The sequence below is a fragment of the Adiantum capillus-veneris genome, chromosome 29 (genome assembly GCF_014529385.1).
Source record: "Adiantum capillus-veneris isolate H3 chromosome 29, ASM1452938v2, whole genome shotgun sequence".
In the NCBI taxonomy this organism is placed as follows: domain Eukaryota; kingdom Viridiplantae; phylum Streptophyta; class Polypodiopsida; order Polypodiales; family Pteridaceae; genus Adiantum; species Adiantum capillus-veneris.
The window spans coordinates 55,941,642-55,965,418 of NC_140959.1; the positions used below are offsets into that span (position 1 = coordinate 55,941,642).

Below are 23,777 nucleotides of genomic sequence, written 5' to 3' on the forward strand. Positions count from 1 at the left end.
AACTAAGCTTCTATAGAGGTAGTGCGTGATGTGTACAGTTCGTGTACTTGATTGCGAAGTTGGCTGGCGTGGAGAGAGAGAAAGAGGGGAAGTAAAATAGAAGAGAGAGAGAGAGACGGGGGGCGGCCGGGGACTCGGGAGTGAGGAGTAAAATAGAGAGAGAGCGAGGAAAGGGATCGACAGTGAGTTGCCGTAACACGACAGAGGGCTGCATGGCGACGAATAGAGCCGTCGCATTGCTTGGCAACTCCCGCCTCACATCTCTCTTCCTTTTTCGTGCGGGCCGGCTGCGATTGTATGCATGCAAATTAGGAGAACTGATAGTGCGTCTCTCTCCTCTCCCCCCCCCCTCTCTCTCTCTCTCTCTCTCTAAACTCTCCAGCTCTCTCTCTAAACTGATAGTGCCTCCAGGCTCCAGCCGAAAATGTAAGAGAGAGAGAGCGTCAGTGTAAAAACCCCTTCATGCATGTAATTATCCCTGCCGCCAGAGAGAGAGAGAGAGAGACCCTTGTGAGCTTGTCCATCAGCTGATGATAATCAGGATCTCTGCGCAAGATGTGAGAGACACGCCGCAGCTACAAACTACTGCTTCATGATACAGTGCCTCATACTCTCCCCCCTCGCACGCGCACACACAGCACGCCACTTTCGTTGACAGAATAACAATTTATTACACTAGACCCTCTCTAACACCCAGCATGCAGATCTTGATTCCTGCCATCATTTCCAGCCCTGGTCAATTTCCCTCCTTTGATAGTTGATACCTTCTTCTTTCAAGCTTCTCAACAGAACCCCCTTCACACACACACACACATGAGTCCTTCTCCTCACACATGCACACACAGTCCCCTTTAAAGCCCCTCATGACTCTTTGATTGAATATTCCCTCTCATCGCCTGCTTGTCCCCACAACCCCAGCTTCCTCCATCGAAGCTGAATTAGCTGGTCAATCTCGTCACTCCCTTACACTCATGCCCTAATTCTTAAAGGTACATGACAAAACCTGGCTTTTCATACCCATGACTCTGTAAGCACCTAGAGTTCTTGCTCTCCACTCCTTTGCCTCTTTCTGCACCTCCTCCGTGCCCGGCTTGAAGCCAAATCCTGTCATACTATGGTAGCCAACATGACCATCGGCTCCAGTCATGTTAAGCAGCCTCAGCATGCATCTGGAAAAAAAGAGCCCACACCTCCGCCAAAGTACGCCTGGCTCTTCAAAACCAGCACTTCCAATTCTGCGAAGACAGACTCCGGCAGTCGGCCTGCCATGATCCATTCACCTGAGGACAGCTCAAATTCATGGGAGACTCGAGCTTTTGCAGAGGATGCAAGCAGCCTCGCAGCAGGGATCTGGCCACCGCGTGCGTATCCTTGCAGCTTCTGTCGTCGCGAGTTCAGATCTGCACAGGCTCTCGGAGGGCATATGAATGTCCACCGCCGCGATCGGGCCCGCCTCCGGCACTCTTCACCACCGGCGCCAGCCCTGTATGGCGCAAGACTCACCACTCCTCAGCCTAGGTCCCTCTTCCAAGCTCATGAGAAGTACACAATTAGCCAGACTGCGGGATACCCTAATGAGTCCCTCATAAAACTGAATAGCGCACCAATCACCCTGTCCAAGTGTAGCAATTTGCCAGTAAATACACCTTATACATCTCTCATCTCTGATTATCGCTCCGATAATCCTTCATCCTTTCCACTGCGCTTGCAACAACTTGCCTCTGAAGCAGCAGCATCGCTCATGTGTTCGCCACCGTGTGACACAACCTCTGATCTGCTCTCCTTATGGCCAACATCAATTGCCAATCCTATAAGCCTGGGTGGAACACCAATGACTGAAAGAACAATGGAAGTCTCTTCTTCATCTTCTTGGTCTTCAGGTCCTTCCTCAAATGCAAGCTCTGTGCGTCCGCAAAGGACTGAGGCAACTCCAACATGTGGAAGGGATCCACCAACCCTTCAGCCTGAAGATGAGAGCCCCAAAAAGAAGCTTCATACAGAGAAAAATAGCAATCCTCCATACAAGAATAGCATTGCATGTAAGAATTCTTTGAAAGATGGGCTGCAAGGACATGCTATTCAATCACACCCAATGAAGACTACTGCCGATGACACCTCATACTCAGAGTGCGGCGGCGATATTGACTTGGAGCTGCGGCTAGGGTGAACACGGCCACCGTAACAGCAATATGCCATGAAAGCTTTGGCTATGTGCAGCCCTTCCAGAATAAGGCAGCTGTATTGACAAAGTAAGGACTGCTTCACTTGAATTTTGTGGTTTCTTTCCTAGCTCAGATCAGCTTCTATGCATTAGCATGCATTCTTTTACCAAATGTCAAAATTTTTTGAAGTGTTGATTGAAATAACTGCCGACGTTGCTTATTGATATATTCCGGTGAAGTCAAATATGAAACTTCTGGTTATTTTGAGAGAGAGAGAGAGAGAGAGAGAGAGAGAGAGAGAGAGAGAGAGAGAGAGAGCGCCATAGCCATAACTTATAAGGTAGTCCTTAGTACCTTAGTCAATAATATGTTCTTCCACCCCACTCTAACCTTGCACATTAGTGTACATGATCAGGGCATAAGGCAAAGGGCTCATGATTTGATAGGGAGAGAGCCATATATATTAGGAGTTCAACTATTAGGGCCAAGCAGTTATAACTGAAGAGCTTTCATATTTAGTTCTACATCTATATTACAATATTTCTATGCCACTAATTTAGCCTTCAATAGCAGACGATTTTGCCTTCAAAGCCGATAAGGCCCTATCGCACAGTTATAGCAGTTTACTGAGGTGGATCTAGGGCTCAAATATTTCTAGATTGAAAGCATGGAGAAATGTTTCCAAGCTTTGGCCAAGGCTCATAGGTGTAAAACGTTCATTTACAAAGCAATATTTCTAGATTGAAAGCATGGAGAAATTTCAAACATTTCTACTTTGTGAAACCTAAAGTACTTACCTAAAAAAGAAGATATGTTTTTGCTTCCAAGAGCTAGAGCAAAAGCTTTACATTTCTAAACCCTTAAACACTCAATTAGGTTAATTAAACATCTTTAAGAAGTTCTTGTAGTGCATTTAAGTAAATATGCAAAGATTATGCCCAATACTAAGCATGAAGGAAATGTTTTGGACAAATTACTGGCGTGAGGGGCAAGGGAATGCTTAATAATGTGCTATGCACTTCAATTATTCTATCGTCGAGCGAAATGGCTAGTAATTGTTGATTTTGAAGAGCAATGTTGACATGGCTTGTAGTGCAATGTCAACACGGCTTGCAACTTTCTCAGCATGTTACCTTTCATTCTGCAAAAGCTTTTGCATTATATTCCTTTGTAACTCCAATTGAACAATATTCATAATAACTATGCACTTTGTTTTCTTTAAGCTTCCATCTTTTTCCAATGGTCTTATCTCCTAATTATATTGTTTTGTTTTAATTTTTGTGTACATTTTTTTTTGTATCACCCAAATCTCCATGTCCTTTCTTTGTTTGCCTTTCTATTGTCCTTCCTCCTTCATCGACCAACTAAGCTAAGAACTCTAAGGTCATTAAGTGATAGTGCCCTATTAGGTCTTCATCTCAATTTGCCACACCTCATTCCATGGTCTCAAGAAATTTTTATAGGGAGAATAGATCATGATTGGGATATTCTAAGAATTGAAGGGGTATATACATCACCTATTGTCAATCATCACGGTTTACCTACTTTGGGTGGGATTGTGATCAAAGATGATAAATAAAAGGAAACCATAGACTCAAAAGATATTCACCATAAATTTTACTTTTTGTTGGAGATATCATGAAAGAATTCATGAAAGCAGTTAATATTTTAAAAACAATTTTTTAAGGCTGAAAGCATGTCTTATTACTAACAATCCGTTCATGTTTGCCATGACATTTATCCAAATTAAAAGGGACTTTGTTGTGTCCCAAATCAAAATTTTGTTATTGTGAACATGATCAAGGATCTTTGTAGATTTTTATATATAAATATTTTGTTAACATCCTCTTCACTCACTCATGGCTTGAAGTTTTTTTAAAACATAAGGCCCATCAAAGTTCTGTAAACAACTCTTGACAAAAATTAGAGCTTGAAATTTTGGTTTCATTAAATGTTACATATTAAGATAGTTCATGATATTTGTGTGGGTATGTGTGTGCGCGTGCATGCACATGCACATGAGAGCATGTGCATGGCGTACTCTACTAAACAAATCAACAAATGTTGAAGATTTTATAGTCTCATTAGTAGTTATTAAACTAGCGAATTTGCTCAAAATATTGCTCATATAAAAATAAAATACGTTTGTCTTAAAATTACGGTATAAAATAATAAGTGTAATGAATTCTAGAATTTTCAATGGTAGCATACACATGCATACAATACTAATATATATACTTTGAAATTACCATGATAAAAAGAATGGCCCCTAATTTCAAAGCAAGTTAATACACTATTACATAAATACCTTAAAACTCTTGCCCACTATAGGCTAGATGTTGTTTAAGAGCATCACTAACAGTTTTATAATTCCAAAACTCATTAATAGATGGTGTTACGTACTTGGAATTTATTATTCATGCTAAAGTGATTCTATTTGAGCCCTTGCCCATGCTTTGATGTACCCAAAACGACTAAGAAATCACAACTAATAAGTGAGTTTAATATCACAACTAAGAAATCACAACTAAGAAACAAGTTACAATAACAAACCTATAAGAGTATGACATCTCTACAAGAGCATTGGAAACATGCTCTTATGATTCAAGCCACCCATGTGATAATTCTTCCCTCAAACAAGGAAATAATAGAGAAGGTATAACTCAATGGCTATCTTATAGTGATAATTAATAGATGTAGAGGAGATAGTGAGATGAAGATTGGGTGGCATTCAACAACTAGTTTTTCTTCTTCATCTATAGTTATCCTTTATATTGCTCCTTTGGTGAGAGTTTCTTTCTCTTGGAGACTCTACTTTGCACCTTGATCTATTAATGATTGATGACCTTTTCTCCAAGTCCTTAGATTGCTTCATGGTATGCTTGTTTAAAAATATAATATATTTCTTGCTTTGATACTTTGGTGTGATAGTAAGGACAATGGTGCTTGTATCAACTAGTCTTCCAATTTGAATGTAAAAACCTCTTTGTTGCGAGAATCCTTCTTGAAAGATTTGAGTATGAAGGAACTCTAAAGAAGTTTGACCGTTATTTATATGAATGACATCTAACAAGGCAAATAGGAAATATTTTAATACTCAAAAGGAGATCTTTCTTTGTTTTAAAAAGCTAGCCGGTGTTTCTCTAGATGTGTTCTCTTCACAACCTTTTGAGATATCACCCATTTTCTTCTTTTTTTTGGCACATATAGAAGAGGAGACTATGAGTACCCTAGTAATAATAGATTGATTGTGAGACCTAGAATCTTCTTATTACAGGCTGAAAAATTGTGAGGTCCTCTCCCAACCAATATGAAGTATGGAGCACCGTCAATAAATCTCCAGTCCTATTTTTATACATTGAAAGAACTCATGGACATTGTCTTTGTTACACTTCCAACTTTAGGCATGAACCATTAGTGAGGGGTTTGTCTCGTTTTGCATGGTAAAAACTAAGAAAAAACCATTATCCAATAGTTAATGTTCTACATTCTATACTCTATGCATATATCATAGGATCGTGCATCTTAACGTCCTAGAAGTTTAGGCAAGAGAGATAGATTGTTGAGCTTTAATTACTCATATTGCCTACCAAATTACACATCTAGACAAAAGTCAACTAGAAAGTGCATACTCCAAGGTAGCTAACCTTGGCATTTTTTACAACATAGCTTTTAGAGGAATAGCTTTCAAGTTTTGCTAGTCACTAAGGTATGACACAACTGCCGATGTAATGAGTGTCCATCCAAAGAATATTATCATTGTGATATCATTCTACCACTTTTTATACCGTACTCACATCGTTTTGTTTTTGGTTTTCTAGCTACTATCACATTGTGAAAAACATTCAAGATCTTTATTATTTATACCAAATTGTTCCAATAGATTTTCAAACAACATTAAAATTGAAACAAAGGAGTTAAATCATTTTTATAAAACAGCTCTTGGAATACGTTTCTCTTAAATAATTCTACTTACACAATCAAGTCAAATTTGTATATACATGATTAAACAACCACTAGTGAGGGGTTCGTCTCATTTTGCATGGTAAAAACTAAGAAAAAACCATTATCCAATAGTTATAGTTCTACATTCTATACTCTATGCATACATCATAGGATCGTGCATCTTAACGTCCTAGATGTTTAAGCAAGAGAGATAAATTGTTGAGCTTTACTCATATTGCCTACCAAATTACACATCTAAACAAAAGTCAACTAGAAAGTGCATAGTCCAATTAGGTAGCTAAACTTGGAATTTTTTACAACATAGCTTTTAGAGGAATAGCTTTCAAGTTTTGCTAGTCACTAAGGTTTGACACAACTACCGATGTAATGAGTGTCCATCCAAAGAATATTATCGTTGTGATATCATTCTCCCACTTTTTACACCGTACTCACATCGTTTTGTTTTTTGTTTTCTAGCTACTACCACATTGTGAAAAACATTCAAGCTCTTTATTATTTATACCACATGTTTGTTCCAATAGATTTTTAAACAATATTAAAATTGAAAACAAAGGAGTTAGATCACATTTGTAAAAAAACTCTTGAAATATGTTTCTCTTAAAATAATTCTACTTACACAATCAAGTCAAATTTGTATATACATGATTAAAAAACTGTTGTCATTCATGAGCGTCTCATACTATTTGGTAAGTAATTTGTCGAGCTAGCTTGAGCAAGATGGCTAAAGTATTTTGTTGGCCCAACCTTGATGTAGAACGATTACATCAACAGTGTTAGACTCTGCAAAACTTTTTTTTTAATTTCTAAGATCAAAATAAAACTTTTATCACAAGGATTTTATTTCTAATGTTCATAAAAATAATTAATATAATTCTCTATCTTAAACATTCTAGATTAACTTAAAAATTACATAAATAGTAAGATCAAACATTATAAATTTATGAATGACCTTTCCAATTTTCTAGATATTTGAAAAAATATAATTCTACTCAAATTCTCACTGAAGTATTTTGTCCTATTTTAATAACCAAAAACTAGATTTGTGGCTAAAATTTGACAAAAAATTGATGATGCATTATGTATAACAAGAGCATCATTATCATTTTTGATTGCTCATTTAAGCTTAATCATGCACAATCTACTAAACATAATTAGCATAATAAATATTTTAACCTAAAAAGAGACTTAGCATAGTTACACAGAGTATCTTATAAGAAAAATTGAACATAATACCATTTGATTACCTCATAAATCCACTTGAGGTATTGATCTCTAAGTAGTTTGTAGAAGCTCATCTCTCCAGAGAAGTATACGCTCGAGTGTGGTAGAGTATGGCCAATATCATGTGTATTTAGGTAAAGTCTCTCGGACTTTTTATAAGTTTTCCAAGCAAGGGACATGCTAGAAGCTAGAGTTAGCCCTTAGCTCAGGCACTCGCCCCGGCCCATGCTTCTTTCTTAGCTTGGTGAGGTCTTGCATGCCACAAATATCTTCTACATTGTCCAATTGTCAAGCTCTAGGGCTTTGAGGGCTTGTAGTTGCTTTTGTGCTTGATGTAGGTTGCATGCCACATTACCCCCATGTGATTAAATGTATAACCTATGTGATATCTTATTTATTATATCCAATATGATTGCATATTTATCAACCCTTATAGTTTCCAAAAGATCTACAAAGTTAAAGGTTGCATGAAAGCTTCAATCTAGGTTTCAAGAGTCTAGATTTGGTCAATTTTAGAGCACCTTTTGTTTTCTATGAATCAATTCTTAACGTAAGATTCATAATATATAAAACTTATCTAATTTGGAGCTTCTTTGATCCACTTGTAATAGCTAATTTTAAGTATATAAGAAGATAGGTGCCTTAAAAAATTTCACGAGGTACAAAGAATAGAATCTTGCAAGTTATGGTGCTTCTTAAAGCATGCTAGTTGAACTCAATAGTGGATATGACTTGGAGCAAACTCGCTCCCACGTTTTTGGTTGATTACTCCAAACACAATTTGTGGATCAAGGGTTGTGAATAGTTGCCTTATTCTAAGATGTTGTCCACGTTTTATTCTAATTGTTGAGACTCATCAACCAAGTCTATTGCAAGCTTTGAGGTCCTTTTTATAAACTCAAAAGAGACTTATGATGAAGGTTGTCTATCAATGAATTTACAATATGCAATTTATAATTGGACTCAATAAAATTTAGTGAGTTCAGGCTAGGCACCTTGAATTCCAAGCTCCATACTTTCTTGTGTCCAATCTTTTAACTTTTTTTCCATAGTCACTGTACAATTGCAAGTCGAGAAGGTATATTAACTCAACAACACGTACATAGAACCTCAAACACAATATATGCTTTGAGGAAAAAATTTCCCCAAAAGAGACTATACAATACATTAGCAAGGAATTCTTATTTATTTTGTCATACACTAGCTAACTCTTCTACCTTAGAATGCATAACCCGAGCAACAATGTAATGTCCAAATCCATTATTTTTCCATCATGCCAATCCTACTCTATATCCTACGAAGTAAATAACTTGAGTACATTCACACACAATTTTTTTAAAATGAGCTACCACAATCTATCCCTCAAACACTTCTAGAGTTTAGGCTTTCCAAATTTGTTTCGTACAACAGCTAGTGCAAAGTAGAACGACTTGGTTTTGAAATTTTCTCCCTCCCAAAACTAAGTCACACTTGAAGAATGTCTTTTTTGTATCTAGCCATTTGTAAACCTTTGAGGAAAGCCCTTGCGAGGAAAAGTAGTCATTAAATAGATGCATGGGATCCTTCAAAGTATCCTTGCATGCTGAGTATGTATTAGTGCCAAGCTCTCTCACAAGAATCTTAGTTTCATTTGGAATAGCCCTCAATAATATCCTCTAGGTGAATATATTCATTGAAATGGCCATTTAGTCTCCCAAATGTTGTTTGAACACTTAGGTCACTTTTCTGAGGCCTATCCACCCTACATAGCTTGATGAATGGAGTGAGTATGTGCTAATGATTTTAAAAAAATCATCTAAAATGCGAATCTTTCTGGATCCTTTGAGACTCCTGGTTGCGGGCAGGGAGTGCAACTGCAGATGGCGTGCGATGAGTGGTTAGCAAGACGATGAGAAGTGAGTAGACACGGGCGCGATGAGAAAGAAATGGTAGAGCAGGGGCGTAGGGGCCGATGATCGTAGCCGTGGAGCTAGAACTTTTTATTTTTTCTTTTCTAAGGGTCTTGGCGCAGACAACATGGCAGCTTTGGTGGGGTGGTTAGTGAAAGAAACTAGTTGCTACGATGCACGATGCATGCTCAATTTTTGCATACGATTGGATTTTTACTCTAGCCTACAAGAGAATGAAGCAGATGAAGAATCTGAGAAGATTCTTGGAAATATAATTACAAGCGAACCAGTATGTATCATGAAAATTCTTGGGCTAGATAATACCATGAAATTTCAAAAGAGTGTCCATTCATGGGATTAATGAATGGAGTGAATCAATCTACTTTATATATCATCTTGTTATAGATTCTAGAAGTTTTGGAATAGCAAAGAGTGTGTCTTTGGAAAAATTCTAAGATTTCAATGAATCTTTGACCCTATGGCAAGTATTTAGCCATTGTATCATACATCTGAGACTCTAGTGGCTAGTATCCTTTGATTTAAATCCAAATTATGTTGCACTACTAACTAGTCAATGTCCTTTGAATAGAGGTTAATATTATCTGAAAATATGCTAGACTTGAGATCCCTTTGTTTTTCACCTTTTCGGCAACTTCCCTCCAAATGAAACCTAGCTTATGGAGCCAAGGGAAGCAATTAAGATAGAAAATTTGAAGTACCATATACAGTCTCTTCCCACTCCTGTTTTGATGCCACCTTGTTGCATTTTTTCAAAATCTCCCCTATGCAGTCCCCTAGTTTCAAAAAGGCGCTCTTTGGAGATATTAAACTCTTGTCATGCGCCTTGACCTCCTTCCATTGGCCTCTTTGTGAATAGAGCTTTGCATTGTCACTCATATCCCAAGCCATTCTTGTTGGTTCCACCTTTAATAAAGAATCTATTAGCTAAGGGCACATTATAATATTTTGGAGGTCATTTGGATGGTATTCTAAGAAAATATATTTCTTTGTCTAGAAATTTTTCTTAAAATGCCTTTGCACTTATTGAGTATGTTCAAAAGGGTAACTAGATACTTTAAAAAAGTAGCACTAATTTTTTGGCATTCCTTGAAAATGGTCACCTTTTCATTAAATACAAGTGTCTTTTTCATGAGGTTGACGCTGCTCATTCGATATGGCTTCTGTCATCACTCATATGAGAAACAAATCATAAAATTATTAACTGATATCAAAATTTGAAGATTTTGGCAACGTTAATGCACCCAAAATGTCTAGAAACCTAAAACTTGAATATCTACTTGCCATGTTCTGACACCCAAAAAGGGAGAAAGAAAAGCAAAACCCCCCTAAAAAAAGGGGCTTTTGCTAAAGGGTGCGTTAGGGGAAATCCAATTTTTTGTGGAATGGCCTCTGTGTGCCATTAGAAATTTTTTCCTAATGGTGCAGATAGCCCATTCCACAAAAAAATGAATTGCCGGTCGTGCATTGTTCGGTAGAAACCCCTTTTTAGGGGAGTTTTGAGTGTTTTCTACCTCTCCGAGTGTCAGAACAAGGCAAGTGGACATTCAATTTTTAGGTTTTTGGGCATTTTGAACGCATTGATGATGTCAAAATCTTTAAATTCTAATAGTAGTTAACAATTTTATGATATATTTTTTTTCAATGATGATGAAAGCCATATTGAATGAGCGACACCTTCCTCATGAAAAAGACATTTGTATTTAATTAAAAGTGATCGTTTTCAAGGACCATTGGATCATTGAATGATCGGGTGATACTTTATTTCTATTTTTATGAATAAAACCTTTTTTTCTACGTAACGTTGGCCCGTGTCTCATTGGAGGAGCACTTTTCTCTCTCTCTCTCTCTCTCTCTCTCTCTCTCTCTCTTCTAAAAGGCCCTCATAAAGACCTCCAAAATTTCCTTATGCACAGCTCTTGCGTGAATCATTGGGTGCAGGAGGATCTCAATGTTTCCTTGGTCCTTGGGTCTTGCTACCCAATCCCATTTCACCCACTCCCATGGACTTGTGTCTTTTGTGTTATTTGCCCTCAAAAACCTTTTGTTGTGTTTTAGGAATTCTTTCCAATGACACTTGTCCAATTTTAAAATAGGCAAGACAAAGGATATATAGCTAATCATGAAAGGTTTAATCTTAGTCACTCTCCTGTGAAAAGTGAGGAGTGAGGAGTGAGGAATTCCACGTCATCTTGCTGATTAGTTTTTTAAAGACTCTGTCAAATTTTTATTTGTCTCAGATGTTAGAGGTGCCTTGAGGTCTCTAACACATTACCTATGGAGATAATTTACCCAAACCATTTGGTAAGATGAAATGAGTTGTTCAAAATGAGTGAAATTAATTTTGATTTTTCAATGTTGCACTGAGAGCACGATGCAATTACAAATTGTTGGTTAATTTTTAGGATTCTTCTTAGCATATAGGATTTGCCTTTTATGCAAAATAGAGAGTCTAAAAAAATTTCATGTGTAATGTTTTGTCCCTTGGAAGAGCGAGTCCTTGAACCTCTTCTTTCACAACACTATCCTTGAGCGTATTCACAAGTGGATAAGACTAGTGGCAAAGAGGACTAATCTCTCACTTCAAACGATCTCCACCACTCTAATGTTGATGACAGGTTTAGAGTAACTCTCATTCCCTAGGGTGTGCAAAATCATGCACATCCTAGGTCCAAAGACCATTGCATTCATGAAAGTTTTGATCAATGACCACAAGATTCTATCATATATATTTTCAAGGTCAAGCTGAAGGAGGATGCATTCTTGTTTGGTGAACTTTGCATACTCGACGCTGATCATTGCCACCAAAATATTGTCATAGATTGATCTTCCTTTGATGAAACCATGTTGATGGGAATGATCACTATGTCTAGGATTAGAGCTAGCCCAAGCAATATAACCGAGGGGGTCCACCTTAAAATATGTAATTATCATGTGATCTCATAAAGAGGGTTTATTATTTTTAAGAGACTTGCAGGTTTACATCGATAGAAGGGGGTTTGGAAATCACTTCTTAAACAAAAATCTACAGATTTTAAAGGAAGAGGGATCATTTAATTCATGAAAATATATATATGAAGAGGGGTTTTTAAATGTTTCTTGATTGCACATGATATAGAGGTAACGTCCTTAGCAATATTCTTGTCATCATTATTGAAATAGGCCTCTAGTTCTCTAAGGGAGTTGCACAACAATTTGGGAATTGGCTTGGTAAGCCCCTTTTTTACACTAGCATCCATCTCCTCCTTTATCATAGCCTTGTCAATCTACATTTGAGTTGAAGGCATTTGTAAATCCTCCCAAAACTTTTTGTAGTCATTCCATCCTAACCAGGGGTCATTTTCTTCCAGATTGCCTTCAAGGTAGCACAAGAGATGGGACTTTCCAAGGCTTCTACATGTCAAGGCAACATGCTTCTTTTTACATTGCTAAGCAGAAAAGATCTCATATCCTTGACCACTTATCAGTAGATTTTTGGTTTAGCTATGATTTGCCTAACGTGGTCATTGGCCATCTCGTTGTGATCATGGGCTATCACCCCCATCTTTTCTTTGATAACTAGTATTAAGTCCCTTCTTACTATGACCTATAAATCTCTAAAAAGGTGATTTTGGTTAGTAGTCTCAGGTTTAATGGAAAGCACTCTAACCAACAACCTAGTATTTTTTATCTCGTTTGACTTGAAAATCAGCAGCCATGGCTTCAAGCCACCTCCTCTGCTCCTTCCCTGAAGCTTGCCTTCTTGATTTTGTTTTTGAAATCTCTCCCACTTCTTCTTTAATTATTCTATTTTTAATCTCTTGATATTTCTTTAGTCTAGGCCCTATACTTTTTATAGTGGTGTGGATGCTATGCACTAGTATGGACAAGGGGCTCCACCTTTCTTCAACCGGTTGAGTGCCAACTTGGTAAGGCACCTAAAGAGCGGATCCTTAATAAAGAGATGCTCTTTGATAACATGTTTTTTCATCTTTCCTTAGGGATAGTAGTCTTCCACCTTAGGATTTTCAATTTCAAGCCTAGGGTGGAAGGTAATCCACATAGTATAAGTGTATTGATCTAGCACTAGCCCAACCTACAGGCCATGGTAGCATACTAGAGGCTAGTGTATGTTCATCCATGTGAGCTACTACATGGGAAAGTATTCCATAAGTCAGTAGGATCCCATTTCTCATAGAAAGCATTTCATCTTGTTTTCCCAAAACCTGCCAAGAGGTTAGAGGGACTTGTCTTGTCCTTTCTATCATCATTCATATTAAAATCTCCCATGATGCACCAATTTCCTTCTACAAATATATCCCTTAAATCCACGCAAAATTAACAATAGAAAAACGTGACGAGCATACACATACAAATGATCAAAGAAAAACCTCTAGGTGGAGGGTTTCACTCAATGGCCTAATTAAAGGCTTGTATAAAAACAAGCAATAGACTACTTCATGGACACAACCGCTGCATAGAAGTATTGCACACCTAATTATATTCTAGATTTATCCGTTCTCCTCTCTTAATTATTTTAATGCTTCAAATTGTGATGGATAATTTACTCACAAGTAAAACTTTTCCCACCATATATGGTAACAATAAAGTATTACTTCTCTATATTTTTGAAAAACTAGAAAGTAGGTGAATTTGATATTATCATACATTTCTTTAAAAAAACTTGTGACTTGAGCCATAATGTCTCTTGTTGTGTACATGAGCCTCTATATGAAAGCCAAACTGACTTGAGTCATAATGTGCTCTTGTTGTATATCAGATGGTTTTAAGCTTGAGCTATAATAACCATAGTGCATGTGATTCAAAAGAGCCACAAAGTGGTGTATATCTTCATATCATTATTTGAAATTCATTGATTGTGAAGCCTTTGTACATTCTGAAGGAGCTTGAAAGATGGGCTACTTTTGTGAGACCTGATTTCTTATCGAATAATACATAGCATTGATGCTATATTTAGTGACAAGAAATTGTTTAAGAAACCTCTCAAACATGATGCAATGAGAAAGGGTATGTTTCAAGATGTTGCTCCACTTGTTCATGAAAGGACAAGATTTTCCATGCAGCACAAGCTGAAGAAAGAGGGTAGAGTGAAGGTTTCGATAGCTCTTGTCATGTAGAGAGTAGTACGTAGTACATCAAGTGGTGTTAAAATGCAAGTGGGATAGATGAAATCTTATGCAAACCCTATTATATTAACGAGATCCAGCTAGGTTTCTAGGTTGTTTGAGAGGTTTGGGTCGAGCCTAGACTACATTATGTTGATGAAGTATCATGGGCCCTCATGCTATGACAATGTTATGTTATGGGATAAAAAGATTAAGTTGAAGAGTGCTATGAAATCATAGATGCATCACTACAACAGGTTGCACAAAAATTGGCACAGATACCAACGAGACAAAGTTAGTTTCAAAACTAAAAAGCGATGAAATAGGCATCAAAAAAGACGCGGGTGTCGTGTCGTCGGTATAAGCATCGGTACATCAAGCGTCAGAATAACCTATGAAATAAGCATCTAAACAAGCGTTCGTGTGAGTGCCAGTAATTCTATAGGATATTTCCACGCGTCTTTTGAAGTGTGTACCGACATCTGTACCGTGTAAGTTCTATACCGACGACCAAACCCGCAATTTTTTTGTGGGCAGAGAGGGCTGGAACTGATGTTGCATGTACTACATCAAAAGAAAATATTCCTCTCTGCCCAAAGGAAGAGTGCACAAGCAACCGCACTCCACCTACAAGCTGACACTAAAGAGCGAGTGTATGGCAATTAGAAAAATTGTAAGAATAACGTAACCACAAAATCAAAAGCTTGATCATGGCATAACGGCATAAAGGTTTTATAACCATAATGAAAACATGAGTCGAAAATTGCAAAACCGTAAACATAACCCGTTTTCCATACCATAACCATTACCATAATTTGCTTGTCACACCATAACCATAACCATAACCATAACCATAACCATAACCATAACCATAATCATAACCATTATAACCATAACCATAACCATCACATGATTGCCATACCATCATAGCAAAACCATAACCTTAACTTGACTACCAAACCTTAACCATAATATATGTGCCATACCATAAACATAACCATAAACCGTAAACATAAGCACTACAAAACTGTACATATGCTAACAATCACTCAGTGAGACTATATCAAGAAGACCACAACTACAAAAAAGACTTTGCATCATCTCACCCTCTTTATCGTTGCTATCATGCCGTCGATATGAAATGCCACATCAGGTATTGGTTGAGAGGACTCAGTCGATGGCTGTTCGTTTAAAAATCAATTTCTCTGGGATGAAGTTGGAGCAATATCTACTTGCGGAGTTTGATCTATTGTCTCTAGACCATGAGATCTATAACGCAGGTCTTGTAGTTGCTCTATCGAAAAGAGCCCCTGATTGCGTATGTGTTGGTCGCATATTTTTTGTTTTGAACGATCCGATGCTTGCAATGCGCACAAGGACACACCATCCTATCATCCATACTTTATCTACCAATGATGCAACAAATAATTAAAACACTCTAGTTGTTATAACTACACACTACTAAGTACATGACAACCTTACATTCTCTAGCCAGGCCCGATCCCCGCACACCTCAATGTCATGGATGCTTGAGAGTCAGTCGCTACCTGCATCATCGCCTATGTCATTGCCTACATCATCACTAGAAGAATCTAGAAGGATCTAGAAGATTATAGAAGTTTCTAGAAACATGGAGAAGATTCCGAAAGAATCTAGAAGTTTCTGAAAAGCTCTAGAAAGTTGAAGAAGCATCTAGAAGGTTGTAGAAGAACTATATGGATCAAGAAGATTTTAGAATCTTGGAGAAGATTTCGGAATAATCTTGAAGTTTCTTCTAGAGGTGTACGGAGATTAGGACCACAGGGTAATAATCTCGTCTTTATTGGTCAATGATTATATATTAAGGTCTTGGAAGTTTGTGTGCACTTTTGAATTCCGATTGCATTTTTTCAACTATTTGCTGCTAGCTCTAACAACCTCACATTCTCTAGCCAGGCCCGATCCCCGCACACCTCGGTCTAGAGGTGCACGAAGATTAGGACCATAGGGTAATAAGCTCGTCTTTATTGATCAATGACTATATATTAAGGTTCTTGAAGTCTGTGTGTACTTTTGAAGTCCGATTTTGTTTCTTCGCCTATTTGTTGCTAGCTCTAACCTAACCTATAACCTATTTCTAACCTAACCTGAAAACCTAACCTATAGGCTAACCTAACCAAAGTCTGTTTACGTTTTTTGAAGTAAACAAGTCATCTTCGAAGTTTGTTTGCATTTTTTTTACTATTTGCCATTAGCTCTAATCTAACATATAACCTAAACCTAACATAACCTAACCTAAACGAAGTCCGTTTGCGTTTTTTGAAGTACACAAGTCATCTTCGAAGTCCGTTTACGTTTTTGTTACCATTAATTTTTTGCTAAATCTAACCTAAACCTAACCTAACCTAGCATAACATGCAACCTAAACCTAACCTATAGGCTAACCTAACCGAAGTCCGTTTGCGTTTTTTAAAGTACACAAGTCATCTTTGAAGTCGGTTTGCGTTTTTTCTACTATTTTCCACTAGCTCTAACCTAACGTATAACCTAAATCTAACCTCACCTAACATAACTTAACCTATAACCTAACCTAACCGAAGTCCGTTTGTGTTTCTTGAAGTACACGAGTTATCTTTGAAGTCTGTTTGCATTTTTTCTACTATTAATTTTTCGTTAGCTCTAACCTAACCTATAATCCAACCTAACGTATAACCTAAACATAACCTAACCTAACAAAGTCTAAAACCTATAACCTAACCTAACTGAAGCTCGTTTGCGGTTTTTGAAGTACATACGTACACTAGTCACCTTCGAAGTCCGTTTGCGTTTTTTCTACTAATAATTTTTCGCTATCCCTAACCTAACCTATTATCTAACGTAACCTATAATCTAAACCTAACCTATAACCTAAACCCAATTTAGCATAACCTATAATCTAAACCTAACCTTTAACATAAACCTAACATATAACCTAACCTAATTGAAGTCTGTTTTTTGCATTTTTTTCGAACCAAATCTATAACTTAAACATGAGTTAACTTAACATATAACCTAACCTAACCTAAACTATAACCTAACTTGTTTCCTAAACCTGACCTATAATCTAGCTAACATAGCCTATAACCTATAGCCTAACTTATAACTTAATTTTACTTGTAATTTAAACCTAACCTTCAAGCTAATCTAACCTAACCTATAAGCTAGCCTAACATATATAATTAACGTCCTATAACCTAACCTAACCTATAAGCTAACCTAACCTAACATAGACTATCGTATAACCTAACTTATAACTTATAACTTAACATATAACCTAACTTGTATAAATAACCTAAACTAAACCTAACCAAGACCTATAACCTAAACCTCATCAATCGCATAATTTCAAAAACGACATAGTTCAAAACTAATTTTCTTCAAAACAAGATATTTCATAAACCAAAACGAAATTTTTTCATAATTCAAAATGAAATTTCATAACACAAACCATAATTTCAAAGCAAATTTTTTTCAAAGCATTATTTCAAAACAAAATCATATAAATATTTAAAGCATTGAAAGTTTAAAACTTTTTTTGTCAATATACAAATTAAATTAATTTAATTTAATATGCATTAAAATTTCAAGCACTCACATGCGGCCTATTTCAGCAAGAAAGGGTGTTGTAAACGTCCTCGAACCTGCAAAAACGCACACACACACACATACTATGTTAAACCCTAAACCCTAAACCTACAAGAAAACTTGAAAACAATCTCATCTTGGTGCTATGGAGTAGTCCACAAGCAGGATTTTCACATCCGGCAACTTGTTTTGCACCAGATCTGCAGTAGGTGAGGAAGAAGAGAGCAAGAGAAGAGGCACAAAAGAAGAGAAATGCGTAGGCCGGAAAGACCCGCGGGTTTGTTTTTTGCAGGGTCTATCGGTACAGGTTTTGGTACAGGCGTCGGAACATACATCTATACAGGCGTCGAAAAGTGCATCAGAATAGACACCAAAAATTCAAAGATGAAAATTTTAAAAAACTTAATCTCCCTCCATACTTACCTACACAGATACCGGCGCCCGCCATTGACGCCGGTAATTTGGCACCGGAACTTAAGTGACCTCTTGTAGTGCATTGTTTTTTCAAGACTCATTCATGGGACCTAGTGAATTTTCCAAAAGGGAAGCATGCTTTCCCATGAAAATGGGTCTCCAAGTTAAAGATCTCACCCAAGGAAGGGAAACCTAGGTACAAGGAAAAATCTTTAAGTACAAGTAAGGAATATATTTTGATGAGATTATTTCACTGATCATCAAAATGACTACCTTGCAAAGAGGACAAGGAAGTTTTTCCAAATGGATGTTTAGATAGTGTCCTGACTCCTACCATGAGAACACTTACATACAAGAGCTAGAGGATTTTGTTGAGAATAGAAAAAATGGGCAAATAGAAGCTAGTTGGGCTGGTATGCGCTTAAGTGAAGCATGTGAGGTTTGAAGTATGTACCAAGTGTATGCTATCCTAAATTTATTGCTTACATGAAGGGTATAGTTGGAGCAGAATTTCTCATCGTTTCAATACAAAAAATGCTACAAATGGTAGGCTTTTGATGTAATCCTCAATGTGGATGATCAACACTAATATTGGGAAGAAAAGTATTGAAGTAGATGCATTGAAGGAAAATCTAGAAGAAAATTTGACACGAAGGATTTGGGAGAAGCAAAACATACTCTTGTTATGCATATTGTGTTCTTGAATCGGGGAAAGGCTTCAGTTACGGCGGTGCCTTCGGGAGGGGAGGCCCACGCCGAGCAGTCCCAGCTTCTCATTGACACCCCACATGACCTAGTATTTTTGGAGCGTCGACGCCTTTGGGGCCTCTTGCTTTGATGCAAGCTACTTTTCTGTGTTTTCAATGAGAGTACAAAGTTTTGGCTTTGCACAAAGCCTGTAGAGAGGGCTACTACATGGATACGGGAAGCAGGTAATGCATTTTTAGTTTGGGGCTACTGCACTCTGACAATCCCTTGAGCCAGTGGGATGGGTTGCCCCCAGATGCAGCTAGGGCAGGTTATATCATGCATAACTTATAAGGGCTTCGTGGGCTTTGGCAACTTTGGCAGTGGTTTGGCAAGTGCAAGATCTTTTGGTGGGATTGTTCTAGGCAAGATGGAATTATATTCTATGCAGCAGGGATTGTGCACCCTTCCCCACTCACTTTGTGGTGGGAGCGGTGGCCTAGATCAGTTCAGGGGCGGCCCGGCAAGAGGGTCATGGGTGGTGGCATGGCCTTGTTGGTGGCCACCGGTTGTGTTTGTGGATCTCTCTTCTCAGATGGGGTGAGGCCTCCCAACTAAAGCCCAATGCAGGTGTTCGACTGTGATGTGAAGTTGGTGGCAGTTCCTCCTCCAGTCTTTCTCGATGGTGATGGAGTGTCTAGACTCCCCCATATGCGGCACTATATTTTGTCTTCTTCCTGGTCTTTTCCTTGGCGGGATGCTGGTTGGTGCTAGCGCTCCTATGGCAGCCGGATTTTGGCCTTTTGTGGATCTTTAGTTATGGTATGCGCGATGGCTCTACGATATTGTATTGCTCATGTGATCTATCTTGTATTTGGGTTTGGGGGCTCTTTGTAAAAGCCCCTAGGACGATGTCTTTAGTATGATGTGGCATTGTATTTGGTTTATTTTATTTTTGTCTATGGGTTTTCCAGCTTCCTAGTAAAAAGACAGGTATGGGCGGTTGGACTCTCGTTGTGATGCCCTGGCTCGTTTCGACCAAGGTTGCTGGATGTAAATTTTTAGGTTATTCTTTTAATATATACCACTCACAAATTGAGTTCTGCAAAAAAAAGTACATTATTTATGTATTAAAGTGTTTCAAAATGGGAGGAAATGGGGAGAAGCAGATATCTACTCCATTGTCTAAATATGTTAGCCTTAGCCAAGAAGAATGTCCCGAATGGGATAAAAATCGAGCTGATCTGGCCAAGATTTTGTATGCATCTATTGTTCATTCTTTGATGTATTCTAGGATTGGGACGCATGCAAACATTAAATTTATAATGAAAGTTGTTAGCAATTTTCCTGTTTTTAAAGCAATTTTCACATTATGTGAAATATTATATTAATAAAACTTTCAAATGCACAACCAATTCATGCAAACACATTTCCATGGGGTCCAATATCCTTAGAACATAATACGTCAGGCTTTACAAGACATCAAAGATATAGCAAAACATTCATAAGAAACCTGGACAAAATTGCCATTGAATATGGCACCGATTGCCACTCTGAACCTCACCACCTCTGGCTAGGAGCTTCAATTGCAACCACCACAAGATCAGAAAAAAAACATAACTTAACAATAGAAAGAGATGGATCCATGAACAATGAACCACCAATAGAGACCCTAGGATTTTGAGGGGGAGCCAAGCACTCAACTCAATTGGAGCCCCACTGGCCAACTATGGGCCTCCCTACCCCCTTGCACCTCACGAGCAACCGTGACATGATAGAGAAATCTCCCATAACCCTAAGACTAGATTAGTCATTCACAATTTTTTGGTGTATCGAAGCAAGAAGAAATTGAAGGCAATGAAAGGTATACGATATACTTGAATGGAACAAAAGAGTTCTTAGATTTTGTTAGAGGTTCAATCAATCAAGCCCATTGTTTCCTTAGTGCGATTGATGTTAGTGAAGTTACTACTATGTCAAGGGAATACAATGATTAGCATGACAAAACTTCTTCATCCTCTACTATTGTGAAGATTGGTGTTAGAGAGACTCCCACTTAAATACTTCACATCAATTGGAGGTGTTATAGAGAAGAAGTTCCTCTCCACTTGGGAAGCAAATCAAGGCCTTGTGTCAATGTGTAGTCTTAATTTTTGTATCATTTTAGAGGCAAATTGAAGCATATGATAATATAATGGCTATATTTGTACTCGGTTTTAACAAGAACAAGGGCTTTCACTTGCCAACACGTTAGGCGCTAGAGGTATGTGGCATTTTCTACATTTAAGATATGTTAGACAAACACAAAGGATTCTCTTGTGAATTTTGTGAGTCTTGTTTTTTGTAATTTTGTGGTGCATTTTGAATTATGAAAACTTGAAACAAGCTTTTGTGACCATGGTGAGAATGAGGCTACAAGTGATTATAAGGAGGATGATTCCACATATGCCTAGTTTGATACTTGCTTTACACATTCAATTGATGATCTTAGGTAAGGTGGAGGAATACTAAGTATCTTGGCGTGTCATTTATTTTGATGATCATGCAATGAATGGGAGAGTCAACAAATGGGAGAGCGGCAAAAAAGTGATTTGATGGTTTTCCTCTAGACCTTGTTATGGTTCTAAAAAAATGTTGTTGTTGTACAAGTTTGACCATGATTAATGATTTTAAATTGGATCGATCATGAGTTGTATTGATGAGCTAGTATGGAATATCCTTTTAATGTGGTAGATTTGATATGCTTTTTCTTCATGTCAGGAGCCCTTGGACTTTTTATTTAGTCAGAAAGGCTCTTCATATGTTATGTTTATGGTTATTATATGCCACATGGAGGTGGGCGGTGTGAGAATCTATGGTTTTTTTCTTTTTAAGTTTTCATGAACACTTTGGAAACTCCTAGATTGATTGAGATAATACAAGATAGTAGGGAAGTGATTGTCACCATAAGGAAACGAATAAATTGTGATGAGTGGAATTGGGCTATTGATGCCACAATAACTACATTTTGAGTCTGTCTTCAAAATGTTGTTCTCCTGTCAATGGATGTATCTACAGTTGTTGGGAGACATCATGGCTCAGCTCGAGCATGACTTAAAATTGTAATTTTTTGGTTCTGCTAATATAATGATTGTGAGTTTTGCGAAGTTAAAAAAAGAATATATGTTTTTGTCTCTCTCTTTTTATACAAAATGTTTTTTAAAAATGCAAGATAAAAGAATACCCATAAGAAGCTAGATAATGTGCATGAAACACCATTGAAAGTGGTACATGGATATGGGGTGCTTATATGCGATGATTTTAATGGAAATGATGCAAGAAAACCTAAAGGGGTATATATTTATAGAGCTTTTTAATTGTTTTAAAATTTATTCATGTACATAAGTCATGACACATCTCAGTCATTTCCTTTAACATATTGACTGTAAAAGATTAAAATCAATTAACTTCCTTTCTTTTAAAGTCGCTCAAAGATCTGATGCGACTAGTTTTACAGGATTTCACCTAGCCTCAAGCATTGAACCATAGTGGGTGCACTTCAAACCTTCACCTTTACCACTAGGCCAGCTTCCTTTTGACAAAATCATTTAACTTCCTAAACCTAACCTTCCTGGCAAGATGCCCTTGGAGATTTTTAATATAAAACCAATAACGTAAGGTCCAATGAGTAGCTCTAGAATTGGCTATCTGTTGCCCTATATAAACATGGAGGATCTCAAGCAAGCCCATGCAATTAGATGAGCATGTTAAAACATGATGATTGATGATGTGATTAAGAGGAACAAGAGGATATCCTTGAGGTGGGCGGGCTCAACTGCGATTGATCATAGGAGCATGAGTTGATTTACCATGGAATATGGATACAAACAAGGGTAGTTGTTATGGATGATGCAATCAACTTACCTCTACAAAGTTTGCATGTCTGTTTGGGCTCTATTATGCAGTCTTCTCTCAATCGAGGCCTATCAATTGAAGCCCTACATTGTATAAATCACAGGGAAAGTGTTTTCCCTTGTTTTAAATTGATTTTTTGTCTAAACCTTTGGCAATTGTAAAAAGCTAGTGATTTCAGTTGGTATGCATTGATTTATTTGAATATTTGACAACAACTATAGAGCCTCTTCTGTAGTACATTGCCGTAAATTGTGAGGTAGCATGAAGCCCTTGGGTTGTATGATAAAAAATTTCCATGCTTTTTTAGAAATTAAGAAATACTCTTACTTCATTGAGTGCAACTGATGATAGTGAAAGTACCACTGATGCAGAGGGAAGCTAGTCAAGAGTAGGTGAGGGAAATATGCGCTAAGGATTGAGAGAATGTGGAGGAGAGATTAATACAAAAAATGTCAAGTGTGGAAATTTATCAATCCTCTAATATTATGAAGATCGGAGGTGCTAAAGAGGCCACCTGATTAACCCCTTTTCACATTTAGATAGTGATAGATATGGAAAATAAGATACCCATACCTCCCCTTCTCGCTCTCTCTCCATATTTGACTCCCCTATGCCCATGGATTCCTGATTGCATTTGCTACTGGATTCATGAGTTGCAACAAAAAGAGAGTTTTGTTCCTAACAAATGCCTCACGCCCCAAAAGAGAGAGCCTCACAACAACTAGAGAAAGAGATCGTACCGCATAGACTAAGAGACAAATATCATGGCACATGTGTATGTGTGTGTGTGTGTGTGTGTGTGTGTGTGTGTGTGTGTG

General features: G+C 37.6%; 1 protein-coding gene across 4 annotated transcripts; it reads left to right on the plus strand.

Moving 5' to 3' along the window:
- The first annotated feature begins 493 nt into the window (after positions 1 to 493).
- Positions 494 to 22,974, plus strand: LOC147419227 (uncharacterized). Of its 4 annotated transcripts, none has more exons than XM_086506392.1 (2): positions 494 to 2,249; positions 22,562 to 22,974. In XM_086506392.1, the coding sequence occupies exon 1, from the start codon at positions 1,115 to 1,117 to the stop codon at positions 2,165 to 2,167; it is 1,053 nt and encodes a 350-aa protein (XP_086362518.1). In that variant the 5' UTR covers positions 494 to 1,114; the 3' UTR covers positions 2,168 to 2,249; positions 22,562 to 22,974. The 4 variants fall into 4 exon arrangements, with proteins under 4 accessions (XP_086362518.1, XP_086362520.1, XP_086362517.1 ...); XM_086506394.1 differs by lacking the exon at positions 22,562 to 22,974 and adding an exon at positions 21,826 to 22,180; XM_086506391.1 differs by lacking the exon at positions 22,562 to 22,974 and adding an exon at positions 21,557 to 21,746.
- The last annotated feature ends 803 nt before the right edge of the window (positions 22,975 to 23,777 follow it).

Bases quoted from the DNA above. Each gene is read 5' to 3' on its own strand.
- LOC147419227 (XM_086506392.1), top strand. From the start codon at position 1,115: ATGGTAGCCAACATGACCATCGGCTCCAGTCATGTTAAGCAGCCTCAG.